General features: G+C 43.1%; 1 protein-coding gene across 1 annotated transcript; it reads left to right on the forward strand.

Annotated features, from left to right (window-relative positions):
- The first annotated feature begins 578 nt into the window (after positions 1-578).
- On the forward strand, positions 579-13045 carry LOC129833594 (uncharacterized). The gene is made up of 9 exons (XM_055898291.1): positions 579-884; positions 1261-1393; positions 1639-1804; positions 2062-2171; positions 2289-2452; positions 2810-2829; positions 3070-3206; positions 4928-5094; positions 5364-13045. The coding sequence occupies exons 2-9, from the start codon at positions 1281-1283 to the stop codon at positions 11204-11206; spliced, it is 6720 nt and encodes a 2239-aa protein (XP_055754266.1). The 5' UTR covers positions 579-884; positions 1261-1280; the 3' UTR covers positions 11207-13045.
- Positions 13046-13278: the final 233 nt, after the last annotated feature.

Raw genomic sequence — 13278 nt, forward strand, 5'->3', positions numbered from 1 at the left:
TTGGTCAGAATCTGTATGCCTGTGTAAATTCATTTTAATAGACAACGTAATATTGGCTTTGTGTTTAACCCAAACGTAGGCGTATAGGCTTAATCAAGGTCTAGAAAACTGGCCCAACACTTCAGTATAGTTGGAATGGGATCGATCTACAATGATTTGTACCTCAAGCCTGGGTAGTTACAAGCTTACACTGATGCGTTATTCCCTCGGTGTCCTGTGCAAGACACCCAGTGTGTGTAAGGGCACACTTCCCCAAGACCATGAAGGACCACTGACATGACATCCCTGCTTACACCAATGTAGTAGATGGCTGAGACGGGGTCCTTAGCATTGGATTCTGTCGATGTAACAGTGTTCTTTTTGAGAGGGTTATCAATTTGTGTAACGTGAAAGTTAAACTGAAACTTATAAATAACGACTGTCCATTCAAGCAACTGAAACCCAACCTATGACCAGATACAACCAACAGTATTACTAGAACTAAAATACATCCTCTCCCTATTGACAAATGGCCTGTGAGAGATTTCGTAACTGGCGTAAAATTGACCTTGGCGCTAGCCAATGAAAAACAACGGATATGGCCCTAGTTCGGTTTCACTGCAGCAGTGTTACTCGCATACCTCAGTGGTTGTTCGCCCAACTTCTGATACGAGAATAACAAACATTTTAAAAATAAATCCTTCCCTAGGGTCAGTCGTTTTGCTGTGGAAACTAGCTGATTAGCTAATTTGATTACATTTGCAGCGTTGAATCAACGAGGCAACACCAAGAAATTGTCCTGTGTTTCGACGTAGCTAGCTGACTCGACATAGCCAGCTAGCGGCTAGCTAGCAACCACTACGGATACAATCTAGCTAACGGCTTTCGTTATCAAATACTCCCAGGTAATATTATGCTAAATATAACTGCAGCCTAACTTATATAAATCAATATAGCTAGTTATATTTCTCATGATTGCTTATGCCTGAGTCAGACGCTAACTAGCTAGACTTTCAGCTTAACGCTATGTCCTGCGGTAGCTAGCTGCTAGCTATGATGATAATTTAGACATCAAAATCAGAAGGCTAGCTAACTAGTTAGCTGGTCAGTTTGCTAGTTTCTAACACAACCTTATTGATGTTTGAGCTAGAACTAGCTTATCGAAGCCGTACATAAAGGCTAACGTTAGCTTGTATGGGGATACGAGGACAACTTGACTCAGTTGTGGGTGGTTGTCAGTCGCATCGCCCTGTCCCTTGACCCCGACCCCTGTCCTTTCAGCATGCTGATGGTGGGAGGCGATGGACGGATGCAGTAAAATGAGTGTGATGGAGCTGTGTGAGACGGATGATCTGGCCACCAGCTTGGTGCTGGACCCCTTGCTGGGGTTCAGCACCCATAAAATGAACGTCAGGTAATCTCTTTAAACCTCCTATCCATGACATATTTGACAAAAGTGTGTGAAATGACTAACTTTTGCCATAGATGTATGCATTGTACCATTTTTCTTGTGCTTGGTCTTGATGGTTCCTCTATGCGTCTAGTAATCAGTCTTCATCAGGCAGTTAAGGCACAACTTCAGCGTTCTTCAAAGAGAAGTGGAGAAGTTAATTCACAATTGCAAAGAACAGCACACACCTAATTCTTGTCGCCCTGCAGTCCCCCCCCAGAGGTCCGTCGTTGGGGCTACCTCAAAGAGACTCTGCTACGCTTCCAACGGACACATGACTTACAGGCCACCTTTGAGGCCCTCACAGTGGGAGACTGGGCCTGTGACTACTTCACTGGACTTGGAACACACCGTCTGGAACTACTGAAACAGCATGTAAGTGTGTGTTTGCAGGATCAGTTAACCATGTTATATTAGTGTGCACTAGAAGTACGTTTTTGATTGCCCCTTCCTTTCTTTAGTCAGTGTAAGTTCTTTCATTTGTTCATTTACTTTTGTTGGCCTCTGTCATTTTTTCTTATTAGTTTGGGTAGTGAGCTAATATTACCTATTTTCACTCTGTGGGTATTCATGATTGTGTGCATGAACATGCTTGGCTATATGCATGGTCTTGACAGCTATTATTTCTTCAGGTGTATCGCTATCTCTGTGCCTTCCTGTTGGATAGTGGTGTCCAGATTGAGTCATGTGACCGATACTCTTCAGAAACCAACGGAGCAAAGATAACCTCTACCAAGCACTGGTAAGGATCAACTTCTTTTAACAATTGCATTCAATAGTCATGTGTAACTCTGCAGATTAGATAAATCTTGTCTGTGTTTTTATATATCATGTTTAACTGTGACGCTGAATGCTGCAGGTTTGTAGGTGAGCGGATGGAGGTTCTGTTGGGTTGTATAGCCGAGCTGAGTCCAGCAGACAGTGCTGTTCTGAGAGCAGGGGTGAATGACTTTAGTGTGATGTACTCCACTCGTAAGCGCTGTGCACAACTCTGGCTTGGGCCTGCGGCTTTCATCAACCACGGTGAGTTTTTCAAGATTCAACCCCAGTTACTGTCTGCCACACTGTACAGGCACTGTACACACACTTAAACAGAAACCCACTGTGCATACACTATCACAGAACACACAGACAGAGCATCTGCTTATGGGATTTCTCTTAATTAGGCAATCCTAACAAGTCATACATTAGATCTAGAGTGATCAAATCAAATGCACTAATCTAATCCTGTTATTTAATGTGCTCACCTACAGAAGAGCTTCACAGGATTTGCTAATGGTCAATACTTTTATTATACAGACGCATGGCACAATTTCCAGTGTTTTTAAGTTGTTATATCTATATTGTAACCATACGTTTGTTTCTGTTTCCTGGGTGAAGACTGCAGACCAAACTGTAAGGTAATCAACAATGTTATATATTATTAGTCATGTTACTCTCCTATATTTTTAATCGTTCTGTGTGTTTGTTCCTGTTAAGCATTGTTCCCTTTTTATAGAAGTGTTATACATGATTATTGTTATTATCCTCTTCGTCTGTGTCTTTGGTTTGTACTATTATGGTTTTATTGTTTGAAGTGTTACATCCCCAGGGCTAGCGATGTCACCTTGTTTCTTCCCTCACCTCCCCCTTCTCTCCAGTTTGTTCCTGGCGATAAGAATGGAGGCTGTGTAAAAGTGGTGAGGCCCATCGCACCTGGGGAGGAGATCACCTGTTACTATGGCGACAGCTTTTTTGGAGAAGACAATGAAATGTGTGAATGCTGCACCTGTGAGAGGTGAGAGGATTGAGACATATCTGCTCATTGTCTCAATGACCACCTTTACATACATACAAACATACATACATACATACATACATACATACATACATACATACATACATACATACATACATACATACATACATACATACAGTACCAGTCAAAAGTTTGGACACACCTAATCATTCAAGGGTTTTTCTTTAATTTTACTATTTTCTACATTGTAGAATAATAGTGAAGACATCAAAACCTTGAAATAACACATATGGGATCATGTAGTAATCAAAAAAGTGTTAAACAGATAAAAAATATATTTTAGATTCTTCAAAGTAGCCACCCTTTGCCTTGATGACAGCTTTGCACACTCTTGGCATTCTCTCAACCAGCTTCACCTGGAATGCTTTTCCAACCGTCTTGAAGGAGTTTCCACTTATGCTGCGCACTTGTTAGCTGATTTTCCTTCACAATCTCAATTGGGTTGAGGTTGGGGGTTTGTGGAGGCCAGGTCATCTGATGCAGCACTCCATCACTCTCCGTCTTGGTAAAATAGCCTTTACACAGCCTGGAGGTGTGTTGGGTTATTGTCCTGTTGAAAAACAAATGATAGTCCCACTAAGCGCAAACCAGATGGGATGGCGTATCACTGCAGAATGCTGTGGTAGCCATGCGGGTTAAGTGTGCCTTGCATGCTAAATAAATCACTGACCGTGTCACCAGCAAAGCACCATTACACCACCTCCTCCATGATTTTACGGTGGGAAATACACATGCAGAGATCATCCGTTCACCCACACCACGTCTCACAAAGACACAGTGGTTGGAACCAAAAATCTCACATTTGGACTCCAATTACCCAGGACAAATTTTGACTGGTCTAATGTCCATTGCTCATGTTTCTTGGCCCAAGCGAGTCCCATCTTCTTATTGGTGTCTTTTAGTAGTGGTTTCTTTGCAGCAATTTGACCACGAAGGCCTAATTCACAGTCTCCTCTGAACAGTTGATGTTGAGCTGTCTGTTACTTGAACTCTGAAGCATTTATTTTGGCTGCAATTTCTGAGGCTGGTAACTCCAATAACTTATCCTCTGCAGCAGAGGTAACTCTGGGTCTTCCATTCCTGTGGCATTCCTCATGAGAGACAGTTTCATCACAGCGCTTGATGGTTTTTGTGACTGCACTTGAAGAAACTTTCAAAGTTCTTGACATCTTCCGCATTGACTGACCTTCATGTCCTAAAGTAATGATGGACTGTTGTTTCTCTTTGCTTATTAGAGCTGTTCTTGCCATAATATGGATTTGGTCTTTTACCAAATAAGGCTATTTTCTGTATACTTACCCCTACCTTGTCACAACACAACTGATTGGCTCAAACGCCTTAAGAAGGATAGAAATTCCACAAATTAACATTTAACAAGGCACACCTGTTAATTGAAATGCATTCCAGGTGACTACCTCATGAAGCTGGTTGAGAGAATGCCAAGAGTGTGCAAAGCTGTCATCAAGGCAAAGAGTGGCTATTTGAAGAATCGCAAATATGAAATATATTTTGATTTGTTTAACACTTTTTTGGCTTACTACATGATTCCATATGTGTTGTTTCATAGTTTTGATGTCTTCACTATTATTCTACAATGTAGAAAATAGTAAAAATAAAGAAGAACCCTTGAATGTGTGTCCAAACCTTTGACTGGTACTATATAATGACGTGTAACATTATACTATTTCTTTATTATTTAGAAAAGGAGAGGGTCACTTCCGACACAGAGAGAGGCAGCCTGGTTGTGATGACTCTAATGACCTGTCTGGCCAGAAGTACCGCCTCAGAGACACAGACCTTCGTCTTAACAGAGGGAAAGCACCCTGTCCTCCTACATTTCGGCCTACATTTACATTTTCAAATTCAGGTAAGTTTGTGTTTGTGTCTCTCATTTCAAACTTTAAGCTAATGATCTTCATGTCTTTTAACAATGTCTGAAATTCTCATTCTATGAAGATACAAGTGGTACTACGTATTGGTCATTGAGCAATAAACTGTCTTTATTGCTAAATGTATTGCAGATAAGACAGTTAGTGACAGTATGCAACTAGAATGTAATGTTAGGTGCCGTATGCATTTATTTGTTATGCTATTGGTTTTGCCTGAATTTCTTAGTTCTTTGTCTTCCTGTCTTAGCTATCCCTTCAAGGAATTCATTTACCCAGCAGATGAAGAGAAATGCTCTGATGATGAGCAGGAAGACCAAAAGGTTGAAACAGGAGGGGCAAAGGAGGATATCGGGAATGAAGCAGCAACGGCTGATAATGCCATCCCTATCAGAGGTGGTGTTGAGGAACCTTAGGGTCCGAGTACGGCGCCACACGTTCAACTTCTTGTTGAGCTGCAAGGACCCCACCAGCAAAGAGAGGGCCTTGCTGCACCAGCTTGAACATGTGGAGACAAAAGACAAGTGGAGGAAGGAACAATCTGCTCTCTGCTGTACAACCAAAGAGAAGAGCAGCAATACTTGTGAGTTAAACCTGAAGCCTTTCACTCTTCACCCTTCCTTGTCTTCTCAACAGAATGCTGGACCAGCAGTTTGTGGACAGATACTGGGTGGAAAGCCCCTTAGAGTGGTGGAAAAAGTATCTGTCCAGACAAGGATCTCTTCCAGAACAAGGAGCATGATCAGAAACTGTCACACACGCCCATCTGTTTCCAGAGCCAAGAAGAACAACAAAATAATTTGCAAGCGCATTGAACTCACCAAACCTATTTGCAGAAAAAGCAACAGCGCAAGTCCTCAGAAACACATGGATAGCTGTAGTGTAAAAGATGCCACGCACAATGTTATCAAAGATATTCATGGAACCAATTGCATAACCATCGAAAATAACACCAGCGGCAACAACAATGATGTGGCATACATCAGCAACAGAACATACACTGGTGGAGGCGGGCCCAAAGGCAGCAAGGCCCAGGATGCAGATCAGAAACCAGTGGATCTGAAAGGGGAAATCAAAACCATTGGAGAATCGGGGACTGATGGGACACTTGTGGCGAGCAAACCCTCTGGTAAAAGGGTTGAAGTTTGCCAAAGTGCTTTGGACAAAGCCAATAAGCCTGGGAATCACCAGAAACCCATTAGTACTCCCCTTGTCACTACCACCCCTAGTACCATTTCTCTCTCTTCCCCCTCACTTGACCATGTTCCAGTAATGTCAGGACTGAAGCAAGTCACAGTTAGCTTGATAAGAGTGTCTGTGCCGGAAAGTGTAGCAGAAGAAAGGGCCTGTCCAGGATTGGAGGGAAAGGGCATTGTGAGAAGAGAGAGCAGCGTACCAGTGCAAGCAGAACAGATGGCTAGATCAGCTACACAGGGAGGAGAGGCAGACACCAGAGTGTCCAGGTCCCAGCAGAAGTCCATGGAGGAAGCAGGCAGAGAGTTGTCAGACGCTGAAGGTAAGAAAGGGGTGAGGGAAATGTATTTCAAGGCGAAGATTAACAAAGCTGATGTAGGAAAGGGACAGATTGCTGTGGTGAAGGTCGATTTATTACATGGTGAGAAAGGGGCAGGTGAGAAGGTTATTGAAATAGAAGCTGCTGGTGGGGGGGCAAAGGTTAGTGTGGCTGGGAAGGGGCATAGGGGGGGTGTAAAAGACATTGACAGAGGGGCAAAACTAAATAGTAAAAGTGTACAATCTCAAATGGTTGGCTGTGATAAGAGGGTGCTTAGAGGGCGAAATGATGCAGAAGAACAGAGTAATGGAAAAGCAGGAGGACAAAATAGCAAAAGTTGTGACAGCATTATCAGAAAGGATGGAGGTAAGAATGAGAGGGTGTCTGAAATGGTAAAAAAGGGGAGTAGTATAACTATGGACAAGAAGGGTGTTGTTATCAAACAGGTGAGGGTCCTACTTTCTGATATTCTAAGAAAAGAGCGGGATCAGAAGGCTGGGGGCTCAGGAAGTGGGAACACAGGAAAGAAAGATCTAATTTCCTCCAACCATAAGCAAATGGAAGATGGCAGAGGGGAAAATAATGATGGAGGGAAAGAGGTTAGGGAACAAATATTATCTGATGCACAGACAAATAGTTTGCCTCATGCAACAACACAAAGTGGGATAATTTCCAAACGGGGGAAAGGAAGGGCTAGTAAGATGAAACTTGAGGGTCCAGGTCAAGACTTGCATATTCACTCGCCACAAAGTAACGATGATTTAATCCCAGCGAAAGATAGGCTTTCCAAGTCTCCCCCTCCTTCAGAATATCTTCAGACACACACCCAGGCCAACATTCCTCTGAAGAAACGGATGTTCCGTAATTCGGTGGAGACTGACTCTGAGCAGAGCATCAACTCTCCTGTGTCAGAGCCATCCTCCAAGGACCTCAAACCCTCCACAGGGCTGAGGCAGAATCTGACTCTGTGTTCAGGAAGAGAAACCAAAGCTATCAAAGTGTTGGAGGACTGTGGTAGAGGTGGGTTGCGGTCTAATAGTGACCCTAAGTCTAACGTTTCAGAGTTTGGGGTCCAATCTCGGACACAGACCTTCAAGAGGACAGCAAAACAAAATGCAACGCCCAGAATGCTGCGTCCCAGAGTCAATCAACTGGAACAAGACCGGCCACGGAGGAGTGCAGGAAAGTATAAAAGAGGGACCCGAGACTCAGAGGTACTGGAGAATGAATCTGATGAGGACAAACACAAAGCAGGACATGGTGAAATCTCACTGGATTCTAAAAAAGAACATGTAAATGAAGGAGAGAAGAAGCCAGAATCACATACTGAGTTACTGAATTCACTCACCTCGCAAACATGCAAGGAAGAGAACGGGAAAGGGCAGAGCCTCAACTTCAAAATCCGTTTTAAGAGAAAGAGGGGCAAAGTGTGGGAGTTGGACAGACCTGCAAGAGGAGAGGATTTGATTATTGAAGCAGACAAGTCTATTGATTCACAACAATTGGAGCCTTATAGGGCCATTTTAGATTCTGTGTCAATCTTAAACTTAGAAATGGAGAAGGGTGCCCAGGCAGATGGGAAGGAGACTCATGACGTACGATTTTGGAAGAGACGTAAAGTTAGACGAGACAGATTGGGGAGTTTGAAAGATAGAGGTCCCATTTTGATGAACAGGCAGAGTGAGGTTGTAGCTGTAGACTCGAAAGAGAAAAAAAAGGAACAGGGGGAGCTCAGCGAGGTAGAGATAAATGAGGTGCTCGACGAGGTTATTTATGGAGTAAAGCAACTGCCAGGAGAAAAGGGCCATACAATTTCTAGTGAGGGTATGTCTGTCGGAGTGGGGGGACTGCAATGTGACTATCAAGTCACACCAAGTCCTGTTAGAATCTGTGGAAAAGAGAAAGATATTCCATCCTTGGCTGAAGACAGAGAAGAAGTGAAGGATACTTGTATTGGAGTAGAGAGTAGTTTGGTTGACAGTGGGGCACTGCATGAACACAAAGTAAAGGATGAGGACCAACCCTTGCCACGGATCAAACTGCGGAGAAAAATACAGGGTGTATGGGAGGTGGACAGCCAGGAGTTGGAGCAGATTGAAGCAGAGTCTGAAAAAGAGAAGAAGGAAATTACATGCGTTAAGCCAAAAGAAGAGTGCCCTTCTCAACCTCCCACCTGCCAGAAACTCAACAGTGCAATCAAGTGCAACACTTTAAAAGATTCCTCTGCTGTTCTTCTGAAAAAAGAACCTCCCCCCCTCACTTTATCTCTCTCACCCTTGACCCTTAACTCACCCCAACCTGTGGGTTCTGATGTGATGGCCTATGCTCCTGAAACAATGAATGATAGGGCCATGCCAAAAATCACTAATAGGGGAGGAAGGGGAAGGGGAAGGGGACGGAAAGAAAGGCAGAAAACAGAGACTGCTCGTAAGGTTGCAACTGGAGAGATGGGAACTTCTTGTCTTAGTCATAACCTGCTACAGATAGACAACAGTCTTTCTAGACTCTCAGAAGGGTTATGTCAGTCACAATCCTTAGAAAAAAACATACCTTCTGATTACACTGCTTCCACCTCAAAGATTTCATCCCAGTCTCAGTCTCCACCGTTCAGTTTTCCAGAAAGGATGCTTTCCACAGAATCCAGCTTTGCTAATTGCTGTGAAGATCTCCTCGACTTCCAGTGTCTCAATCTTGAAGGGTTCTATCATCCACAGAACATCCTCCAAACCTCTCCAATAGACCTCTGTCCAATGGATCCACCCAGCGGGCCCTTTAGTAGTCCCCTCTCTCATAGCCCCTCGGATGCTTGGAACCCAGAAACCCCATACCTTGGCCCTCCAAGCCCAGGAAGTATCTTCAATGCAGAGGATCAGCAATTTCTTAATGGTCTTGTGTGCTCCAAAAATGAGTCTCTCCCTTTGGATTGTGGAGTTAAGGATACTTCCAAAGACAGAGGACAGCTCAATGCAAATTTTTGTTTTACACCCCTGAGCAGCGCTGAGGGGACTTTCATGGATCGTTTTTTGATGAAAAATCCTGGGATGAAATTGTCAAAAGAAGATTCTAAGACACAGGCCTTATCTTCAGCAGCCAAAACCCACTACTCTCAGAAAGAATCATTCATGTTTAATACAAATACTCCATCCATCGGTTCCCATTCCCACAATACCCCAGTCAATGTTCTCAATCAGAGCACCAATGGTACTAAGGCTAGTTCTGCTCATTCCAATTTTTCTAAGGTCCAGCCTCAAGTCAAAACTCCGGGTCCCTTCCACCTGATGAGCTCTTCCAACAAATCTCAATCTTTTTCCACCTCTCAACCAGTGCCAAGTTCCTTCAAAACTGGGCCCCAGAATTACTCAGTCAAGACCGTCCATTCACCCCAAGTGGTTTCTAACAAGTTTGGCTCACAATTAAATCCTAATGTAGGAGATGCTTTTCGCAACACGTATGACAAAAGCTCCAGTGTGATCCAGAGTGTGCTTAAGTTTCAAGGAGGGAAACCAAGTCAGAATTTGAATAGTGCCCCTTCTAAAGTTAATATTGTCACTGGCAACCCTAAAATTGTGGCCAAACCTCATATTGCCAAATCTAGGTACAGTGACACTGACAAGGTCCACCAGAGTAACAAATGTTCAGGTTTTAGCACTGGCGGCCATAAAGGTAGCATGCCCAGTTATAGCATCATTTCAGGAAAAGATCCAGTTCGTCTCAATGCATCAAACTACCCCATCAAGTCAAATCTTCCCAATGACAAAGTCCATCCAGATTATTTCCAGACGTCCAGTAAAAGTACAACGGCAGCTTTGGAGAAGCGGCCCTCTGACAAACCTCAATACACTGAAACCAGCTTTGGCAGCAAAAACTTCTCCACTCTCCCAAGGCCTTTCTTTTTCCCCAGCCAAGCACCTCAGAGTTATGGGTCTCCTCATGGCAAACGTTTGAATCAGGACAAGCCCTGTGGTGCTGTGCACTCCCAGAACCCTCACTCTTCCTATGCCACATCGGCGTCACCTGACAAACTGTGTTACGATTCCTCAGACTTGACCTTTTCCACCTCGCTCTCTCCCTCGATGTCTCAGCACACTAGCCCCCAAGTAGCACACAGCTCTCCCTCTGGATCACAGACACCAGCAAACAAACAGCAGCCCCCCTCCTCCTCCTTCTCCTACTCTTATGGTAACCAAGGTCCACCTTACGTGGTCAACTTTACTGGTGACCACTCAGTCACCATGGGCCTGGGAGATTACCCAGGGTCACCGCCCACCAACTATACGTACCGCTGCCTCATGGAGCCTTCGGGTACCCAGGGGAGGCTGGTTCTGGAGCCATGTGGACCCCAACTCTCACACTCACCATCTTTCTCTGTGGGGGGCTTTTCAGGGCTTAAAGGCCAGGATGACCACTGCAAGAGGGACACACAACAGCAGTGCCAGCCCATAGACCACCCACCAACATCCCACCATGCTCCCACATCCTCCCACTCCTTGAGTACCCCGGTCTCAGACCGTAAGCCCAAAAGACTGAGGCTAGTGGTTACTGATGGGCTAGTGGATCTGGACCTCCAGTATACAGACTGATTTATACCTGTTCTTCTCATCTGACTTTGATGCAGCTTGTAATATATCAACATTATTGTACAGAATTGTTCATGAGGAGCATATCTCTGCCCTGATGTTTTTTAAACAGCAATTTACACAGTCTACCTATCATTATGTTTGTTTAATGGTTACTGGTGTTTGTTGTAATCCCTCTCTTGGATACTGTTATGATATGAATGTCTCAGAGAAGGTTTTATTGACATCTGTGGGGATCAAGTAATGCTTATGCTTAACAGTTTTACTTCTATTTATTTTGTGAATACAACCATCTTCTGTGTAAGTTCAGTGATTTGCAAGAGGAAAATATGTAGTGAATAGATCAGTCAGTCTCCACAATGCTTTTCTGGCATGATGTCTGTCATAGCAGAGGTTAGCCTCAAGGTGGGCACATTGAACCCTCTAGTTAGTAGTATGTGGAGGCCTTCTTATTGTACTGTAACATAGTTGAATGGGTTGTTCTCTGAAGTTGACACGTCAGGAAGATAGGCCTACACAAACCGTTTGCACATTCTACAACATGAGAATGTTTTTAAGTTTTAAAACAAGTGTGTCTCTATCATGTTTCTGGGGTTTTGGGAAGTAGGGCTTTGATTCCAGTCGGTTTAAGTTCTGTCTACGAGCTCTAAAATGTACAGTTTTATTGGATCTGCTCTCTGTTTCACTAAGTACATAGACTTGCAAGTGTGTGTGGGAGTGAGGAGGGATTTTAAGTACCATGCTTTTCTGTACATGGTATGTTTGTGCACTGCCTTGCCAATTTGAGTGAAGATTAGCAGTCAATGGTGCATTAAGAAATGCACTGTGCATCAACAGTGTGTGTACTGTAGAATGACTTCCAGGCCTGTAAATTCCAGGACAACTCCACTGAGGGGTGGCCGTGCATGACATGAACTGCAGCTCTGCAGCCGCTGTCCAGAGCACCCACAGTATACGAGGGAGGGAGACTGACTGCAATGTTTTCTGCAGAATGAGTTTTTTTCTTTGGTCTTGTGTAGGTCAAGGGGTAGATGATACTGTATTAGTGGGGCAACTTGGACTAAGTGGGTACATTTTGTGTTCCCTCCCTTCTTTCCCCTCTGTATCCACACTGAGAATACTTGGTGCTTATGGCATTATTTATGAAGCAACTTCAAAGCAATCTGTTGTGAATTAGAACAAGGACAGTGACTTGTTACTTGATAATCTTGCTTTTAGTCTTGTCTCGCTCATTACTTAATTGGATCACACTGGTTAGGCTAGTTGTGTAGATGGTGATCGCAATGAAATGTTATCTGAGAAATGTGTAGTCAGCCACGTGGTTGCATGTATTATTTTTACATCCATGAATGAGATTCACATTTTTGAAATGGATGTTGCTCTTACACATTTGTAATGTCATTTGAGCATTCCACTTTCGTCATCTAGACATCGTTCCAGTAGCAATCCAACAGAGGTACTCAATAGGACTACATCATCTTATGTAAAACCATGAAGCAGTCATGTCTGTCTGTATTATTCTTATTATTATTATTATTATTATTATTATTATGATTGAAAATGGTGCTTTATTGTAATTTAATATTTTACATATAATATTGATTGTTCCAGATATGAAAGGTTTGTTTATATTACATGATAGAACATATTGTTTATTTACTTTAAAAAAAAATCTACCATTTCATTTATGGTTCCCCAACATTTCCCCTGGACCAAGATTTAGAGTTGATTCAGGTGGTGATATATAATCAGCCTTCTGAAGAGGTAAACATTCTAATGGTCTGCTGTAGAATTGTAAAATGTAAATCATTAAAGAAAAATGCATTCTTTTTTTTGAATTAAGCTTTGGATGTGTCTTCACAATTTATTCGTGGTATGACATGTATTTATTGGTTCAACAAACCCCCTTTGTGTCGTGTGGCATGAAACTGTATTATGAACCATGATTCATTTATAGATTTGTGGATCGTCTGAAGCATGCTATGTTGAACTTGTAATGTTAGCTTACAGTGCCTAGCTAGTTAATCATTTTGCTTAATTAAATACAGTAATTATATTATTGGACTGAATTTGTT

The sequence above is a fragment of the Salvelinus fontinalis genome, chromosome 34 (assembly GCF_029448725.1).
Source record: "Salvelinus fontinalis isolate EN_2023a chromosome 34, ASM2944872v1, whole genome shotgun sequence".
Lineage (NCBI taxonomy): Eukaryota > Metazoa > Chordata > Actinopteri > Salmoniformes > Salmonidae > Salvelinus > Salvelinus fontinalis.

What these genes read in the sequence shown, in the direction of transcription:
- LOC129833594 (XM_055898291.1), top strand. Translation starts at nt 1,281, where the DNA reads ATGGACGGATGCAGTAAAATGAGTGTGATGGAGCTGTGTGAGACGGAT. An exon ending in TGGAACTACTGAAACAGCAT is followed by an intron (nt 1,805 to 2,061) that starts GTAAGTGTGTGT and finishes TTATTTCTTCAG; the next exon opens with GTGTATCGCTATCTCTGTGC. An exon ending in ATTTACATTTTCAAATTCAG is followed by an intron (nt 5,095 to 5,363) that starts GTAAGTTTGTGT and finishes TTCCTGTCTTAG; the next exon opens with CTATCCCTTCAAGGAATTCA.